At 37.5% G+C, this 20294-nt stretch overlaps 1 protein-coding gene across 1 annotated transcript; it reads left to right on the top strand.

Moving 5' to 3' along the window:
* Nucleotides 1-1099: 1099 nt before the first annotated feature.
* Nucleotides 1100-18039, top strand: LOC131996025 (uncharacterized). The gene is made up of 3 exons (XM_059365444.1): nucleotides 1100-1129; nucleotides 1238-2683; nucleotides 17896-18039. Exons 2-3 carry the CDS (start codon nucleotides 1430-1432, stop codon nucleotides 18037-18039), a joined length of 1398 nt encoding a protein of 465 aa, XP_059221427.1. The 5' UTR covers nucleotides 1100-1129; nucleotides 1238-1429.
* The last annotated feature ends 2255 nt before the right edge of the window (nucleotides 18040-20294 follow it).

Raw genomic sequence — 20294 nt, 5'->3', positions numbered from 1 at the left:
TTGTATGAACAGCTTAGAGGAATGCCAATGGGATCACCCGCTTCACCCATTATTGCTGACATCGTAATGGAGGAACTTCTCAATAACACATTTGACAAAATAAGAAAACCTAAGATATTGACAAAATATGTAGACGACATTTTCGCGATTTTGAAGAAATCAGACGTGGCAGAGACGCTGAAGACTCTGAACTCCTTCAACAACTACATCCAATTTACGAAGGAAGAAGAATATGATGGCAAACTACCTTATTTGGACTCGGTAGTTTATAGACATGGCAACCAGCTAAAAATAGATTGGTATCAAAAATCGACGGCTTCCGGAAGATTAATCAATTTTTACTCTAAACACCACAAGAGAGTAATAACAAACACAGCAACGAATTTTATAAGAAGAGTATTTAGCATTAGTGATCCAGACTTTCATCCTGACAATGAGAGGAAAATAAAGGCAATTCTTAGAGCCAACGACTTCCCTAATTGGACAATTAATTCACTATTAGGCAAGGCCAAGGAACGTCTTGGAAAAATCATAGACGGAGAGCAGCCTACAAAAGGAAAAATTTATAAATCGCTAACATACATACAAGGATTCTCCGAAAGATTTGGCAAATCAAATCTATACGACAAGGACAAATACCATCTCGCATTAAAAACAGGCAAAACTGTGAATGAATTATTCAGCAAGACAAAATGTAAAATTAAAAATGAGGAGAAATCAAACGTGGTATATAAAATTAGATGTAACGGCGACAAGTCCAATATATGCCCGATGGCATATATTGGCACTACCATGACGAAATTGAAAACTAGGTTATCTGCACATAAATCTGACCAAAAAGCCAATAATAGACCAATCGAGCAGAAAACTGCACTAGCAGCCCACTGTGCATTGACTGGTCATAAGCCAAACCTCAACGATGTGGACATCTTAGCTCAAGAGAACAATTACAGACGAAGATTCACTCTCGAGATGTTGCATATCATCGACTTACCGCCTGACGAGAGAATGAATTTCAAGAAAGATATAGAAAGCTGCGCGAAGGTATACCGCCACACAGTCAACAAGCACAGCAGAAGAGAACATTTAGTTGCCAACAGACAATAGTTCGTGTAACAACTCATTAAATGTAATAGGAATTAAAGTTTCTTAAAAATTATTGTTTTTCTGTTTTTATTGTGTGATTCGTTTTTACTAAAATTTGTGTTTTTCTGTTTTTTTATTTAAATACAACTAGCCTTGAAAATGGTAGACGGAGTCTACCGAAATATTGGAGAAAAATAAAAGAAAAAAACCTTAAATATTTGTGTTTTAATGGACCTATAGCCGATACAATACAACAAAATTACAAGAATTTTAAACCAGGTCAACAATACCCTAACAGAGTATACATCAACGGGAGGCACGCCGTAATATAAAAACAAATAAGATGACAATATACAAAAACATCAAACAAAAGTACAATGAGCACACATACAGAACGGCCCAGCAATATTCGAAACACCAAAAACAAATAGCCAAGCTCAAAACATCTGTAACATTTTTAATAAAATGTAAGAGAACAGGCATCATACCAAACTTCATAATCAATGCAACCAAACACACTAGCAACATCTTCCAAACACACAAAACCAAGAAAATCCCGCCAAATATTGAGAAAACATTACACAGGTACATTCACAACTTTCACACGAAAGTATTAAAACTTCTAATACAATACAAACACAAGCAAATCCACTCTTTTAAAGAGAAAGTAGAGAATACAAAGACTAAGCTAGGAGAACTACTGACTCAAGATGATTTCCTACAATACCTCGACAGTGAGCTTACTCTCTACAAGGGCAATGTTAGCAAGAGCAAGACAACACACATAAAGAAACTACAGGCACTCACACAACGACAAGACAAGGCCCTCAACATTAGACGCAACGACGTGTGGTTTGTGAATAAAACAGAGCGAGAGATACCAACGAACGTACAATGGATTCTCTCTTTAGGTCCGAAACACGCTCTCCCACACACCAACAAGAACTTTCCACTCTTGCAAGTCATTGCAGAGGGAGAGGAGTGTGTACAAACTATAGAGAATAGAGAGGAACAGGAGATGGGAAGAACCAAGCTTACAACATTGATAGACGATCACTTACGAAAGTCAAAGATGAGCATGAGAGACAAATATGTGGTGGACACAGTGTCTCAAACAAGAAAATATTTAAAGGAGAATGAGGATTTATTAATTTTAACGGCAGACAAGGGAGGAAAGACAGTGGCTTTGTACAAAGATGACTACGAGCAAAAAATGAAGGCAATAATACACGATATGTGTATGTATAGGCGCTTAAAGATTGACCCAACATCTAGGCTACAGACAAGGAACAACAAATTGGTGGATAAACTTCACAACTTGAATCTTATCAGCATCCAGGAGAAGAATAAATTGACCAGCAAGACCGCATTGGCCCCTCGAATATATGGACTCCCAAAGATCCATAAAGAAGGTACACCGTTGAGACCAATATGTTCATCAATAAACGCGCCGTCCTATCATCTATGTAGGTACATAGTGAATATTTTGAAAAATATCACCAAGGATTCCAAATATAATGTGAAAGACGCAGTGGACTTTAAAGCTAAGATAAAGAACATGACCATAGAAAATGACGAAGTTTTAGTATCTTTTGACGTGGTGTCCTTGTTCCCAAGTATTCCAATAAATTTAGCACTCCAGACAATTGAGAATAAATGGGACGAGATTGAAAAATATACCAATATTCCAAGGGAAATTTTCAAGGAAATTCTAACATTCTGCATTAAGGACAGCAGATATTTTAAATACGATGACAAGTTGTATGAACAGCTTAGAGGAATGCCAATGGGATCACCCGCTTCACCCATTATTGCTGACATCGTAATGGAGGAACTTCTCAATAACACATTTGACAAAATAAGAAAACCTAAGATATTGACAAAATATGTAGACGACATTTTCGCGATTTTGAAGAAATCAGACGTGGCAGAGACGCTGAAGACTCTGAACTCCTTCAACAACTACATCCAATTTACGAAGGAAGAAGAATATGATGGCAAACTACCTTATTTGGACTCGGTAGTTTATAGACATGGCAACCAGCTAAAAATAGATTGGTATCAAAAATCGACGGCTTCCGGAAGATTAATCAATTTTTACTCTAAACACCACAAGAGAGTAATAACAAACACAGCAACGAATTTTATAAGAAGAGTATTTAGCATTAGTGATCCAGACTTTCATCCTGACAATGAGAGGAAAATAAAGGCAATTCTTAGAGCCAACGACTTCCCTAATTGGACAATTAATTCACTATTAGGCAAGGCCAAGGAACGTCTTGGAAAAATCATAGACGGAGAGCAGCCTACAAAAGGAAAAATTTATAAATCGCTAACATACATACAAGGATTCTCCGAAAGATTTGGCAAATCAAATCTATACGACAAGGACAAATACCATCTCGCATTAAAAACAGGCAAAACTGTGAATGAATTATTCAGCAAGACAAAATGTAAAATTAAAAACGAGGAGAAATCAAACGTGGTATATAAAATTAGATGTAACGGCGACAAGTCCAATATATGCCCGATGGCATATATTGGCACTACCATGACGAAATTGAAAACTAGGTTATCTGCACATAAATCTGACCAAAAAGCCAATAATAGACCAATCGAGCAGAAAACTGCACTAGCAGCCCACTGTGCATTGACTGGTCATAAGCCAAACCTCAACGATGTGGACATCTTAGCTCAAGAGAACAATTACAGACGAAGATTCACTCTCGAGATGTTGCATATCATCGACTTACCGCCTGACGAGAGAATGAATTTCAAGAAAGATATAGAAAGCTGCGCGAAGGTATACCGCCACACAGTCAACAAGCACAGCAGAAGAGAACATTTAGTTGCCAACAGACAATAGTTCGTGTAACAACTCATTAAATGTAATAGGAATTAAAGTTTCTTAAAAATTATTGTTTTTCTGTTTTTATTGTGTGATTCGTTTTTACTAAAATTTGTGTTTTTCTGTTTTTTTATTTAAATACAACTAGCCTTGAAAATGGTAGACGGAGTCTACCGAAATATTGGAGAAAAATAAAAGAAAAAAACCTTAAATATTTGTGTTTTAATGGACCTATAGCCGATACAATACAACAAAATTACAAGAATTTTAAACCAGGTCAACAATACCCTAACAGAATAACGAAAATTTTAAATTTTGGTGATAAAACTGTCCTTGAAAATAAAAAAAAAACTACCCGAAACTTTTACTGAAATATCCAAATACTCATTTCGGGCAAAGATGGTGCCAAACTCGCCATTCATTAGTAAATTGGATGTGGAGGAGGCAAATATTGGTAGGAAGCCCTTCTTGCCAAAAATTAAAAGTCGAAAATCCCCGATACCAGAAGAGACATTGTAGATCTCAAGGGGATTTTTTGTTGGGATTTTTGGGCACTTTACAGCAAAAATTTTGGAAATCTGAAAACAAATTAAGATTTGGCAGCCCGAAATGCCGGGGTGACCAATTTTATTGGTCTGTTCTGAATACTCAGGTATTCTAGCGTTCTGACATGTTTTTTATTTTATTTTTTTAAATATTTGAGAGATTTCTAGCCGATATTCCTTCTTTTGTATAGCCTTTATAAACTTTGAATATAATATGGCACTTTCCTTTAATTGATAAACCTATACGTTTTGTCTATATTCATTTAGTCATTCCGTTTGCAACACATCGCAATATCAATTTCCGACAAAGTATTACAAAGTATATATATTTCGAAACAAAGTATATATATTTCGGATCGTCGTAAAATTCTAAGACGATTTAACGATGTCCGTGTGTTTGTCCGTCCGTCTGTTGTAATCACTCTAGAGCCTTCAAAAATTGAGATATTGAGCTGAAATTCGGCACAGATAAGTCTTTTTGATGCACGCCAGCTATGTTCTTGAACGGGCCAAATCGGACCATATTTGGATATAGCTGCTACATGGACCCGTTTTCCGATAAAGGCTTTAATGCCCATAAAAACTTCTTTTTTCATCCGATTTTGCTGAAATTTTAAACAGTGAATAGTTTAAGGCTTTTCGACAACTGACGCGATTTTGCTGAAATATGGAATAGTGCGCAGTTTTAAGCCTCCCATCATCCGACCCAAATACGGTACAAATCGGACTATATTTAGACACAGCTGTCATATAGACCGAACTGCCGATAAGGGGCTGAAGCCCATAAAAGCTTTATTTTTTTAACCGATTTGGCTAAAATTTTAAACAATGAGTTATTTTTACCCTTTAGATACCCAACCTAAATATGGTTCAGATCGGTCTATATTTAGATATTGCTGCAAAGAGACCAATCTGTCGATAAGGGTACTGAAGCCCATAAAAGCTTTATTTATTACCAGATTTCGCTGTTATTTGAAACAGTTAGTTTTTCAGAGCCTTACGGTATCCGACCTTAATATGGTTCAGATCGGTTTATAATTGGATATATCTGCCAAAGAGACCAATATTTTGTTCTATGGTGAATTTTGCTGAATTTGCTGCCAAAGAGACCAATCTGTCGATAAGGGTACTGAAGCCCATAAAAGCTTTATTTATTACCAGATTTCGCTGTTATTTGAAACAGTTAGTTTTTCAGAGCCTCACGGTATCCGACCTTAATATGGTTCAGATCGGTTTATAATTGGATATATCTGCCAAAGAGACCAATATTTTGTTCTACAAAATTGAATAGTGACATATATATTAGACCACTCAATGTCCGAGCCGAATTTGGGTGCTTAAGTTATCCAATTTTCACCGGATTTCGACGAAATGGGGTTTACATATATACCCGAAGTGGTGGGTATCCAAAGTTCGGCTCGGCCGAACTTAATGTCTTTTTGCTTGTTTTCTGTTGTCCGAACACTACACAACTTATTATACCATCGGCCAAATGATGGGGGGTATACCAATTTCGTCATTCCTTTTGTAACACATCTAAATATGCGTTTAAGACCCCATAAAGTATATATATTCTTGATGGTCATGGCATTTAAGGTCGATCTAGCCATGTCCGTCAGTCCGTCTGTCTAAAGCACTCAAACTTTCGAAGGAGTAAAGCTAGGCGCATGAAATTTTGCACAAATACTTCTTATTAGCGTAGGTCAGTTGGGATGGTAAATGGGCCAAATCGGTTTATGCTTTGATATAGATACCATATAAACCGACCTTGCGTCTTAACTTCTTGAGCTTCTAGAGGGCGCAATTCTAATCCTATTTGCCTGAAATTTTGCACTTGGTGTTTTGGTATTACTTCCAACAACTGTGCTACGTATAGTCTAAATCGGTTGATAACCTGATATAGCTGCCATATAAACCGGCCTTGGGTCTTGTCTTCTATAGCTTCTAGTGGGCGCAATTCATATCCGATTTGGCTGAACTTTTGCATGAAGTGTTCTGGTATGACTCCCAATAACTGTGCCAAGTGTGGTCTAAATCAGTTCATAACCTCATATAGCCGCCATATTAACCAATCTCCCGATTAGACTTCTTGAGCTTCTAGAGGGCGCAATTCTTATCCGATTTGGCCGAAATTTTGCATGAAGTATTTTATTTTGACTTCCAACAACTGTGCTAAGTATGGTTTACATCTCTCCATAGTCTGAAAAAAACCGCCATATAAACCGATCTCCCGATTAGTCTCCCTGGGCTTCTAGAGGGCGCAATTCCTATCAATTAGGTTGAAATTTTACATGTATCGTTTTGGTATGACTTCCAATAACTGTTCCGAGTATGGTCTAAATCCGATCTCCCAGTTTCACTTTTTGAGCCTCTGGTGGGCGCAATTATTACTCGATTTTCCTGAAATGTTGCAGGTGGTGTTTTTCTATATAAGATTCGGCCCGGCCGAACTTATCACTCTTTTTATTTGTTTTGTTTTTAATTTTCCAATCAGTCGTCGGGCCACTACAAAAATTATTTTAAACTTATACTATTAGGTTGCCCAAAAAGTAATTGTGGATTTTTCATATAGTCGGCGTTGACAAATTTTTTCACAGCTTGTGACTCTGTAATTGCATTCTTTCTTCTGTCAGTTATTAGCTGTTACTTTTAGCTTGCTTTAGAAAAAAGTGTAAAAAAGTATATTTGATTAAAGTTCATTCTAAGTTTTATTAAAAATGCATTTACTTTCTTTTAAAAAATCCGCAATTACTTTTTGGGCAACCAATATTTTACACACCCCTGCTTTGTTTGTTTTTGGACACGCAAGGCAAACAAAGCATTGCCGGTTGTACACGGGAAACTAGGCACAGTAGTTAATGAAAATGAAACGTATTTTCCGGCAAATTTTATTTTGTGGCTATCTGCGAGTGCGTTCATGATCAACATTGAGTGGGTTTCGTTTTGTTCCACCTTTTTTGTGTCAACTTCAATAAAAAAGAAGTTCGCCAAAATATTTGTTATAAGAGAGATATGTTTGCATGAGAATTTTAACATGCGCTTTAAAAACAATTCGTTAGAGAGATATAATTGGTTATAGAGAGGTTAAAATAGGTGAAAATGGCTGAAAAAAGTTGTGTTTTCAATTTTCATTGGTTATAGAGAACAATTCGTTATAGGAAAGTTCGTTGTAGAGAAGTTCGTTTGTATGTGTATTTAAAGTAAAATATGCACAAACAAATCAATGACATTTTAATCTACTGTTCTTGATTCGTAAATATATCTTAAAGCCTTTGTATTAAGACGTACGACGACAAATATGCATCTGCTAAGAATTCCGAACCCTAGTGATAACTGTCAGAGTATTCGGCTAGAAAAAGGTAGCCGATTTTTTACGCCTTTTTTTTAAATAAATGGAACATCCACTCGGTTTTGCTTCCCACTGTATATATAATCTAAATTTGCACCAATTTGGATCATATTCGTCCTGCATGTATAATACAAATTAAATCCGCTGTTTCAAAATTCAGAAAAAAAGAAATTCAAAATCGGTATCACATCCTATATTTAAGATATGAGCCAATAAAATTTGCGTTCCAGAAGCCTTAGCCAAATATCTTGGACATGCTCATATCAATAGTTATAAAGTTATGGACTTGTGTCCAATTTTTATCGTTTTTGATCACTGATGTATAAAGACATGTCAACAATACATATTTTTTTTTATTTGATTAATTTTTTGATTTGTCTTCACAATTTTTTGATTTATTTTACTTAGCATGGGCAACCCTTTATGTCAGAGGTGAAATTTATTTACTTGCCTAAAAGTAGGCTATATATTTTGCACATGTTAGTTTAAATTAACCACACACTTGATTTATGCTACTTTGCATGGACAACCCTTTAAGCCAGAGGTGAAATTCATATGCATGCCTAAAAGTATGCTTTGGATTTTGCACACGGTAGTTCAAATTAACCACGCATTTAAAACATATTATATTTCATAGTTCCCGTGTGTTGGGGGTCGATGATCTTCATTCATCTTGACCTGACATACATTTATTGTATTTGTTGGCCCATCCAAATTCTGTTTTGTGGCCATCAAAGAAAATACCGGTTGTCTGAAAAGACGACACACTTTTAGAAAGAAAGAAATTCGCAAAAAAGAAAATGCCAACCATATAATGTTTTTGGGAATCCTAACTAATATTATGAACAAAGTGCATAGAAATAACAGAGGAATTTAATTTCTCTCAAAATTTGACAGCAAATCTCAACCTTATAGGTGCCGTTAAAATTAAATTTGACGAAAAAATTAAAAAAAATAAGAGATACACATATTGGAGGCTAAGTCTGCCGAAACAATTTATACATGTATTATCCCTATATACGAGCAAACTTTTTATATATAATAGAGCTTGTTGTAGACGTCTAGACGTCTTTTTTGGAAAGATTTGCCAGTAAATGCGCTGTTGAAGTGAATGTATATCTAAATGTGAACCGATTTCTATGAAATGCACCAGTTATATCGAGAGTCGATAGAAAATCTTACATGTACAGACAAACAGACGGACATAGCTAAATCGAATCAGAAGATAATTCTGAGTCGATGGGTGTAATTCCCAACGGGTCTAGCACTCTCTTTACTGAATGTTACAAACAAATCCCTTATGTTATAATGGCTTGTACCACAGTACAGGGTGCAGGGTATAAAATTAGTGTAAAATGAAAAAAAAAATCTAATAAAAATTTCTTTAAAAACGTGCAAAAAAAGTTATTGTAAACTCCAATAAGTAAAAATAATACAAAATAGTTCGTATTTACTGCAAGAAAATAAATTTAGTTTACATTTTAAATTCAGTCCATAAGTAGAAAAAATAAACATCAAACAAACTAGGAACTTTTACCTTAGGAACTTTTTATATTGCGTCTTCAACAAACTGGTATGTTAAATAAAAACGATATTTCCTTCAAAGTAAACATCCATCAGGATTAAATATTACAAAAATTTTTTGGAATTCATGTTAAACCAAAAAAAAAAAAAACAAAGGCAGAAATCGCGATCATTGCAGCTACACATTTAATACATTTAACACACCCTTGATACATTTGACACACCACAAATGTTGAGACTCTTCAAAGGGAATAAAGAATATGGACGGAGGAGGAGGAGCTATATCAACTTATAGTCCGATTCGGGGCTCAAGAAGCAAAATCGGGAGATCGGTTTATATGGAAGCTGTGTCAAGCTATTAATCGATTCGGACTATATTAGACACGTATGTTGAAGGTCATAAGAGAAGCCGTTGTACAAAATTTCAGCCAAATCGGATGAGAATTGCACCCTCTAGAGGTTCAAGAAGTCAAGATCCCAGATCGGTTTATATGGCAGCTATATCAGGTTCTATACCGATCGGAAGAGAATTGCGCGCTCTATTGGCTCAAGAAGTCTAGATCCAAGATCGGTTTATATGACGGCTATACCAGATTATGAACCCATTTGAATCATACTTGGCACATTTGTTGAAAGTGATTCCTAAAGACTACGTGCAAAATTTCAGTTAAATCGGACGAGAATTGCGCTCAAGAAGTCAAGACCCAAGATCGGTTTATATGGCAGCTATATCAAAACATGGATCGAATTGGCCCATTTACAATACAAACCGACCTACTCTAATAAAAAGTATTTGTGCAAAATTTCAAGCGGCTAGCTTTACTCCTTCGGAAGCTAGCGTGCTTCGACAGATGGACGGACGGACATGGCTAGATCGACTTAAAACGACATGACGATCAAGAATATATATACTTTATGGGGTCTCAGACGAATATTTCGAGGTGTTACAAACAGAATGACGAAATTAGTATACCCCCATCCTATAGTGGAGGATATAAAAAGCGTGCCTAATACTTGGCATAGCTCCAATAGCATAACAGTTCTTATTCAATATTCTATGTTTGTCTAAAGAGAGATACCGCGCATAGAACTCGACAAATGAAGGGTATATAAGATTCGGCCCGGCCGAACTGAGCACGCTCTTATACTGTGCCTATGACACCGCTGAGGCTTAATTCAAGTTAACTTTTCTTACTTTTTTTGAGTGTATAAATTGATCTCCAGTTAATACTTCTTGAGCCTCTCAACTCTTATACTCTTATACGATGTGGCAACTCTTATACGATGTGGCTAAAATTTTGAACGACTTTCTTACGACCTGCAACATCTGTACTATGTATGATCATAAAATGAGCGAGCTCTCGTTAAATCGATCTCGCGATTTAAAATCTTGAGCAACTACAGAAACTAATTTATATCCCAATATGGGTATGGATATTTCTAATTATGACCTCGCATTAACTTTCGAATTTGACAAAAGCGATCCATGGTGGAGGGTATATAAGATTTGGCCCAGCCGAAAGTGATGCTAGTTCGCTTTTTTTCAGTATTGCAATTAGCGGAACTTTGTCGACAATATCGATAGAACGAATCGCAAACGATAATCGGTCAAAAAATAAAATATCGATAGTACCATCGATATTTTTCCAGCTCTATATACCATGTCAAAAAAAGCAATACAGAGCAATACAATATGGGTCCAAGGACCTTTGCAAATGTCGCTAAGACAGCGTACATACGAGAAATTGAGTCTACGAACTGTCACCCGAAATAATTTTCCATTTCATGTGATGGCATGAGCAGCTGTGACCACTGATGGCCCCTCTCCAATCGTTTTCATCGAGCCTATCCTCAAAGTAAGTGCGACTTATTATCTGGAACCTGCTTTGAAACCATGGGCACGTTAAGGTTTGTATTTGTTTTTATACCCTCCACCATAAGATGGGGGGTATACTAATTTCGTCATTCTGTTTGTAACTACTCGAAATATTCGTCTGAGACCCCATAAAGTATATATATTCTTGATCGTCGCGACATTTTATGTCGATCTAGCCATGTCCGTCCGTCTGTCCGTCCGTCCGTCCGTCCGTCCGTCCGTCCGTCCGTCCGTCCGTCCGTCCGTCTGTCTGTCGAAAGCACGCTAACTTCCGAAGGAGTAAAGCAAGCCGCTTGAAATTTTGCACAAATACTTCCTATTAGTGTAGGTCGGTTGGTATTGTAAATGGGCCATATCGGTCCATGTTTTGATATAGCTGCCATATAAACCGATCTTGGGACTTGACTTCTTGAGCCTCTAGAGTGCGCAATTCTTATCCGATTGCAATGAAATTTTGCACGACGTGTTTTGTTATTATATCCAATAACTTTGCCAAGTATGGTTCAAATCGGTCCATAACCTGATATAGCTGCCATATAAACCGATCTGGGGTATTGACTTCTTGAGCGTCTAAAGGGCGCAATTCCTATCCGATTTGAATGAGTTTTGGCACGTTGTATTTTGTTATGATATCCAACAACTGTGCCAAATATGGTTCAAATCGGTTCATAACCTGATATAGCTGTCATATAAACAGATCTGGGGACTTGACTTCTTGAGCATCTAGAGGGCGCAATTCCTATCCGATTTGGCTGAAATTTCGCAAAACGTTTTTTATTGTTACTTTCAACAACTATGGCAAATAAAGTACAAGTCGGTTCATAACCTGATATAGCTGCCATATAAACCGATCTGGGATCTTGACTTCTTGAGCCTCTAGAGGTCGCAATTATTATCCGATTTGACTGAAATTTTGTACGACGGATTCTCTCATGACCATCAACATACGTGTTTATTACGGTCTGAATCGGTCTATAGCCCGATACAGCTCCCATATAAATCGATCTCTCTATTTTACTTCTTGAGCCCCCAAAGGGCGCAATTCTTATTCGAATTGGCTGACATTTTACACAGGTCTCCCACATGTAATTTAATTGTGGTCCAAACCGGACCATATCTTGATATCGCTCGAATAGCAGAGCAAATCTTTTCTTATATCCTTTTTTGCCTAAGAAGAGATGCCAGGAAAAGAACTCGACAAATGCGATCTATGGTGGAGGGTATATAAGCTTCGGCCCGGCCGAACTTAGCACGCTTTTACTTGTTTTTTATTATGATAAAACCCATACAAAAGACAATGTCTCATGTAAAACATGAGACATTTCATTTAAATACAACAATAATTGCTAAAAATATTTAACAATTTAAAAAATGTTAAAAAAGGATAAAACCAATTATTGAAAATGATTGAAATCGAAGATTTGGACTGCCTTTAATTACATATACTTTGAATATTTTTGGGAATAGTATTCCAGAGACGCATTTAAATACAAAGAACTGTTGTTCAGATATACGATTTTGATGACGCATTTGTATTATTTGCTAACCTCTTGTAGAGTTGGCAAAACGCAATACAGAAGCCAGATATGACGGTTCATTGGTATAAATTATCTTGTGGATCATTTGTAACGAGCGTATCTTAAGGAACGAGTCAAATGAGACACCATATACTTGTTTGACAAAGTCAGATACTCGGTCTCTTCTAAGCAAACCAAAAATGTATCTAACGACATCGTAAAAGGCTACGTGCAATTTATTCCTATTAGTAACATCACAACTTTATAATTTAACAGTTTTGGCAGAATAAATGTCTTAGCCAAAAGCATTCTTAAGGACAATGGGGTATACTGTCGACTCATACATAAGTTCCGTAAAACGCCACACGTGCTGCCCACTGTCGCACTGACATGATTCTTCCCTCAAAGCCTATCATCCAACCCAAGGTTTCTTGCAGATGAAACAATCTCAATTGGAGCTTCAGCAATTGCCACATCAAGATTGGGCGGCATTGTCACCCGATTCCTACCAATCACAAGGCACTTACTCTTTATTGGATTTAAAAGTAATTCATTGGCGTTTGCCCATGAATTTATCCTATCGAAGTCACTATCGACTAACCTCTCCGGTGAAGAGCTCCTTTACAACTGTACGTCGTCTGCATGTATATGAATACCACAATTCTGTAACTGTCCAGGAAGGTCATTGCTATGTAAAGAAAAAAGAAGTGGACCCAATACAGACCCCTGTGAAACACCTCTTGAAACGGGAAGGCAACTAGAACATTTCGGTCGTAGACCATGGACGTGCCAACAAAACTCTGGACTGTCACATAAAGCACATGTAAACCAATCATGTTTAACAAATCATGTTCCGCACTTCATTTCGCCCACACAGTGGCTGTCCAATTCGCCAGATGCCAATCCGATGAACTTTTTTATTTGGGCCGTTTTATAGAGTATGGTAAATAGTAAAATATATGCCAGTATGGATCCGCTAAGGAAGCCGTAGTACGGAATGAACCAAAATACCGGCAGATTACAATCGTGCAGCTTGCAACTTGTTTTTGACCGACTCAAAGCAATAATCAAGGCAAAAGGGGGTCGTCATATCGAGCGAAAGTGAATGGATTCTAAATTTTGGATAACTTTCAGACAGACCCTCCACCATAGGATGGGGGTATATTAACCTCCCTATTCTCTTTGTAATACCTCGAAATATTGATCTTAGACCCCCTAAAGTATATATATATACTTGATCGTCTTGACATTTTAATTCGATCTAACCTAGAGATAGGCGCTTGAAATTTTGCACAAATACTTCTTATTAGTGTGTGTTTGTTGGTATTGTAAATGGGCCATATCGGTCCATATTTACATATAGCTCCCATATAAACCGACCTCCCTATTTGACTTATAGAGCGTCTTAAGGGCGCAATTCTTATCGGATTTGGCTGAAATTTTGTACTATGACTTCCTCTATGCCCTCTAAAATACGTTTCAAATATGGTCGAATCGGTCCATAACCTCATATAGCTCCCATGCACACCGATCACCCCATTTTACTTCTTAAGTCCCTCCAGGGCCAATTCTTATCCGATTTGGTTGAACTTTTGCACAATGGGATCTACTATAGTTTTTAATATCCAAGCATGCAGATTCCGAACTTGTTTGTATCGGTGACTTCAACTTACACCATATATCGTACGTCTCGAAAGAGAACGCCGTTGGCTATGTGCCGGTTTCATCCGGACACATTCTGGGAGATAATTTTTGACCAGTGCTTGTTTCAGATGAATAACATTCGTAATGTAAGGGATAGGATTTTGGACCTGGTGTTTACTTCGATCGTGGACTTGTCTTTATGTAGATGTTTACTTGAGGACGGATACCATTCGACTTTGTTTGAAGTTCAGTTGCGGCGTGGTTTGACGAAAGGTATTTCAGTAAAGGAAACGGGATTTAGCTTTAATTTTGGCAGAGTCGACTTTGATCTGTTGCGTTCGATTTTATGCGGCATTAGTTGGGTTTCTGATTGCGACATGGATTTGCGAATTTCGTCTTTTTATAATGTACTGAATGATGCTTTCAAAATATCTGTTCCCACCGTAAGGCCTAATTCTGAAAGGTGACCAGCATGGTCTACCCCGTATCTGAGACGCTTGCGTAATATCGAAAGTATACTTTTTTAGAAATTATACAATTCAATTCATTGAATTATACCAATTATTCAAGAGCGAGGGCTCAGTACATCACTTAGAATATGAGATGTTATTCTTATTATCTTGTCAGGATGAGGAATTGTCTTTACAGTAATCCCAGTAGCTTTTATAAGTTAGTGAATTCTGAGAGGATGGTTCGGGAATTCCCTAGTTGCATTCGGATATATGCGTTATGTGTGCAGACTTTTTTCAAATTGTCTTCCAGTTCCTAATATGCTTTTGTCATTAATAGGTTGAGTTATTTCCAACGGATTATTCTTACTGAGGATGTGGTGCTGAATGGTTTAAAGTCATTAATGAGCTGCAAGACACCAGGGCCGGAAGGTGTACCGGCCAATATTCTGAATTCTTGTGTTTATGAGTTATATGGGCCACATACGGCCATATTCAATGAATCATTATCATCAGGATACTTTCCCCATTCCTGGAGGTCAATTTATATAATTCCTTTACATAAAATTGGTAGCAGATGTATTATTGAAAACTATAGAGGTATTGCAAAATTAAGTGCAATACCAAAGCTGTTTGAACTGCTGGTTTCTCGCAGGATATGCTATTTTTATACCCTCCACCATAAGATGGGGGGTATACTAATTTCGTCATTCTGTTTGTAACTACTCGAAATATTCGTCTGAGACCCCATAAAGTATATATATTCTTGATCGTCGTGACATTTTATGTCGATCTAGCCATGTCCGTCCGTCCGTCTGTCTGTCCAAAGCACGCTAACTTCCGAAGGAGTAAAGCTAACCGCTTAAAATTTTTCACAAATACTTCTTATTAGTGTAGGTCGGTTGGTATTGTAAATGGGTCATATCGGTCCATGTTTTGATATAGCTGTCATATAAACCGATCTGGTTGGGTCTTGACTTCTTGAGCCTCTAGAGGGCGCAATTCTTATCCGATTTGAATGAATTTTGGCACTACGTGTTTTGTTATGATATCCAACAACTGTGCCAAGTATGGTTCAAATCGGTTCATAACATGATATAGCTGCCATATGAACCGATCTTGGGTCTTGACTTCTTGAGCCTCTAGAGTGCGCATTTCTTATCCGATTGGAATTAAATTTCGCACGACGTGTTTTGTCATGATATCCAATATCTTTGCCAAGAATGGTTGAAATCGGTTCATAACCTGATATAGCTGTCATATAAACCGATCTGGGGTCTTGACTTCTTGAGACTCTAGAGGGCGCAATTCTTATCCGATTTGAATGAATTTTGGCACGACGTGTTTTGTTATGATATCCAACAACTATGCCAAGTATGGTTTAAATCGGTTCATAACCTGATATAGCTGTCATATAAACCGATCTGGGATCTTGACTTATTGAGCCTGTAGAGGTCACAATTATTATCCGATTTGCCTGAAATTTTGTACGACGGATTCTCTCATGACCGTCAACATACGTGTTTATTATAGTCTGAATCGGTGTATAGCCCGATACAGTTCCCATATAAATCGATCTCTCTATTTTACTTGTTGAGCCCCGAAAGGGCGCAATTCTTATTCGAATTGGCTGACATTTTACACAGGTCTATATTCCGTATATTCCTTTACTGAACGTAGATTCCTATACTGAATTTGCACATTGACTCGTGCATCAATAAGGCATAGTCGTTGTTGGGTTTTATAAACGTTGGTCCAAGGAGTTTGATGATTGTTTACAAGCTTAGTCCGGCCCACATTCGAATACGGTTGTGTGGTTTGGAACCCATTTTACAAGTGCTACTCAGATAGGATTAAATCAGTCCAGGTACAATTTCTTCTTTTTGAATTTAAGGGTTTATCATGGAATTCGGCTGAATTTCTTCCACCTAAGAGAGCCGCTTGAAACTTATAGATTTCCCAACGCTCGAAAGGAGGCGTTTGATGCTAAGGGTCGTATTTATTGTGAAACTATTGCGTGGTCAGATTGATTCCCAATTCTTAACTGGCGGATTAAATTTTAATATTCCTCTCCGAAATACTCTTAGGCTACCCTTAGTGAGATCAAATTACGAATAAAACAATCCATTTCGCTCTTCGTGTGACGTATATAACAAATTGTATAGTAGTATATCCTTCACCGATCCCATTCACGTTATAAAGAATTCTATCCTTCGCCTATAGTTTGTTGTAGAACTTGCCAGAGAAGAATGTTCATCTTATTGTCCTTTCATTGTTGTGTAATATCAATGTTGCTTTAGACATAATGTGTATGATGATCTAACCATAGTGTTTAACTGGCTGTGAAATATCCGTAGGCAGTATTACCCAAACCCAATTGGGTGTTCGCATCCCTACGTAATGGGTGGTGGCCCCTTCGACCGGCAGAGGCGGGTATGAGTGGCATGGGAACGAACGAAGCCAAGTATGGCCCGAATAGGTTTATAACCTGACATTGCTCGAATAGCATAGCAATTTTTATCAATTTGCTTTTCTTAGACCATATATAGAGTTACCGGGCAAAAAACTTGACAAATGCGATCCATGGTGGAGGGTATAACAGATTCGGCCCGGCCGAACTTAGCATGATTTTTCTTGTTGTTATTAGAATCAATAAACAATGGTCGTTTGAATTGGTAACACTTCGTCTCAGCTATGCAAATTTTCCCATTAACATTCCATTAAGATCCAGGGGCAAACTTCTCACAGCTCAATATGTGCTGTGCGATTCAAGTTTAAGCTCAATGATAAGGGGCCTTCGTTTAATTGCAGCGTGCGAACGGCGTGCCGCAGTGTGACACCACTTTGGGGAGAAGTTTTAACATGGTTGCGATACCATTCTTTCAAATGGCATGCCTCACAAATGTCTCCAGCATTTGAAGGGGAAAACCACCGCTGATGTTCTCGCTAGGATTCGAATCCAGCCGTTCAGCGTCATAGACGGACATGCTAACCTCTGCGCTACCGTGGCCTTCGTCTCAGCCAACCTGTATTATATTTGTTTGTCCACTATCATAGGCAGAGAGGAAAATGTTAACCTACATACAGAAACATGCTGTGGTGTGTTTTATAACATACAATGTTATAAACATATCGTTGCCTGTGCAACAACAGTTATTTATCACAAACATAACATCAATCCAAGCAGCTGATGCATTGTAAGGCGTGATAGAAAAGCTTAAAGTGCCAATGCCAATAAAAAACAAATAATCGCAATTATAATTTTCCCACTAACATCTACAGTTGAAACTCGATTATCCGAGCCTCTACTACCCGGTTACCCCTGTTTACCGGCATGCTGTTCTTTTGATTTTGAACCTCTATTAACCGTGCTTTACTTCTATGATCCGTGCGTCAATAATGGACCCTCTATTAACCGTGCACCTAACACATGATTGTTTGATGTAAAATTCTGGGATTCCCCTTTTTATTTTTTAGTTTGAGGTGACACACGCTCTGAATGTGATTTAATACATTCAGAGCGTGGGTCGAATGATAGCAATCTCCTATGGTTAGATGTAAAAATTAAGGTGGGGGGGGTCCATTTAAAAAAAAAAATCAAAAGTAAACGCGCCACTATTTTTGTTGTAATATGGATATATTTTAGGTCTTGCTTTGGATATCGGACAATAAATGTGCATTTTATGGGCCCAAAACCTTAAATCGAGAGATCGGTCTATATGGCAGCTATATTAAAATCTGCACCGATCAGGGCCAATTTGAAGAAGGACGTCGAAGAGCCTAACGCATCTCACTGTCTCAAATTTCGGCGAAATCGGACAATAAATGCACCTTTTATGGCTCCAAAACCTAAAACCGCGGTCTATATGGCAGCTATATCCAAATCTGGACCGATCTGGGCCAAATTGACGAAGGACGTCGAAGAGCCTAACGCAACTCACTGTCTCAAATTTTGGCAAAATCGGACAATAAATGCGCCTATTATGACCCCAAAACCTTAAACCGAGAGATCGGTCTATATGGCAGCTATATCTAAATCTGGACCGATCTGGGCCAATTTGACGAAGAATGTTGAAGGGCCTAACACAACTCACTATCCCAAATTTCAGCAAAATCGGATATTAAATGTGGCTTTTATGGGCCTAAGAACTTAAACCGGAGGATCGGTCTATATGGCAGCTATATCCAAATGTGGACCGATCTGAGATAATTTGACGAAGGATGTTGAAGAATCTAACACAACTCACTGTCCTAAGACCCTAAATCGGCCCATCTTTGAACTTAACCTGCTTATGGACAAAAAAAGAATCTGTGCAAAGTTTCAGCTCAATTGCTCTATTTTTAAAGACTGTAGCGTGATTTCAACAGGCAGACCGACATGTCTAGGTCGTCTTAGATTTTTACGCTGATCAAGAATATATATATATACATGGATTTTGATGGAGTCACGAATTAAGGCCCATTTCCTTCTTCGACGAATAGTTTAGGAGATACAGCCATTTTAAGTTTTCCACGCGAAATTTCGATTTTTCAAGGATTTTCGATGGAGTCACGAATTAAGGCCCATTTCCCTCTACGACGCATAGTTTAGGAGATACAGCCATTTTAAGTTTTCCAAGTGAAATTTCGATTTTTCATGGATTTGTGATGGAGTCACGAATTAAGGCCCATTTCCCATAGTTTAGGAGATACAGCCATTTTAAGCTTTATAGGGTCGGAAATGGATATTTCGATGTGTTGCAAACGGAATGACAAAATTAAAATACCCCCATCCTTCGGAGGGGGTATAAAAAAAGAACACCTAAAGTTCTTTCAATTCAGGAAAAATTCGAGATGATTAAAGATCACAGTAAAAATATGTCCATTGGTTTATTATCAGAAAAATTCGGGAAATACTGTACGCAATACTGTAAATACTATACGCAGGAAACAATTTTAAAATTTGCCTCTAGAAGTGAATCTTTAGATGGTTTTAAAAAAAGACATACTAAAACAATCTAAAAATCCAAAAGTTAATTTTGCAACATACGAATGATTTCGACAAGAAAGGTGCAAGAGAACCCCAATTTCGGGTAAGTTGGCTCGAATTTAACAATTTTATTGCCAGACATAAAATTTGATTGTGAATTTTTGGTGAACTAATAACTGAAAAGGCGAAATATTTTCATGAAAAACTAAACATAAATTCGGAATACAAGTACGCAACTGGCTGGTTAGAAAAATTAACAAGTAAAAGCGTGCTAAGTTCGGCCGGGCCGAATCTTATATACCCTCCACCGTGGATCGCATTTGTCGAGTTCTTTTCCCGGCATCTCTTCTTAGGCAAAAAAGGATATAAGAAAAGAGTTGCTCTACTATTAAAACGATATCAAGATATGGTCCGGTTCGGACCACAATTAAATTATATGATGGAGACCTGTGTAAAATTTCAGCCAATTCGTATAAGAATTGCGCCC

Source organism: Stomoxys calcitrans, chromosome 1 (assembly GCF_963082655.1).
Source record: "Stomoxys calcitrans chromosome 1, idStoCalc2.1, whole genome shotgun sequence".
Lineage (NCBI taxonomy): Eukaryota > Metazoa > Arthropoda > Insecta > Diptera > Muscidae > Stomoxys > Stomoxys calcitrans.
The sequence above is the reverse complement of the archived record's forward strand: the minus strand, read 5'-3'. Positions and strand labels throughout refer to the sequence as shown.

Excerpts from the sequence above, each read along its gene's own strand:
- LOC131996025 (XM_059365444.1), top strand. The coding sequence starts at position 1,430 with ATGACAATATACAAAAACATCAAACAAAAGTACAATGAGCACACATAC. Across the intron at positions 2,684-17,895 it reads AAGTTTTAGTATCTTTTGAC|GCAGAGAGGAAAATGTTAAC; the intron begins GTGGTGTCCTTG and ends CCACTATCATAG.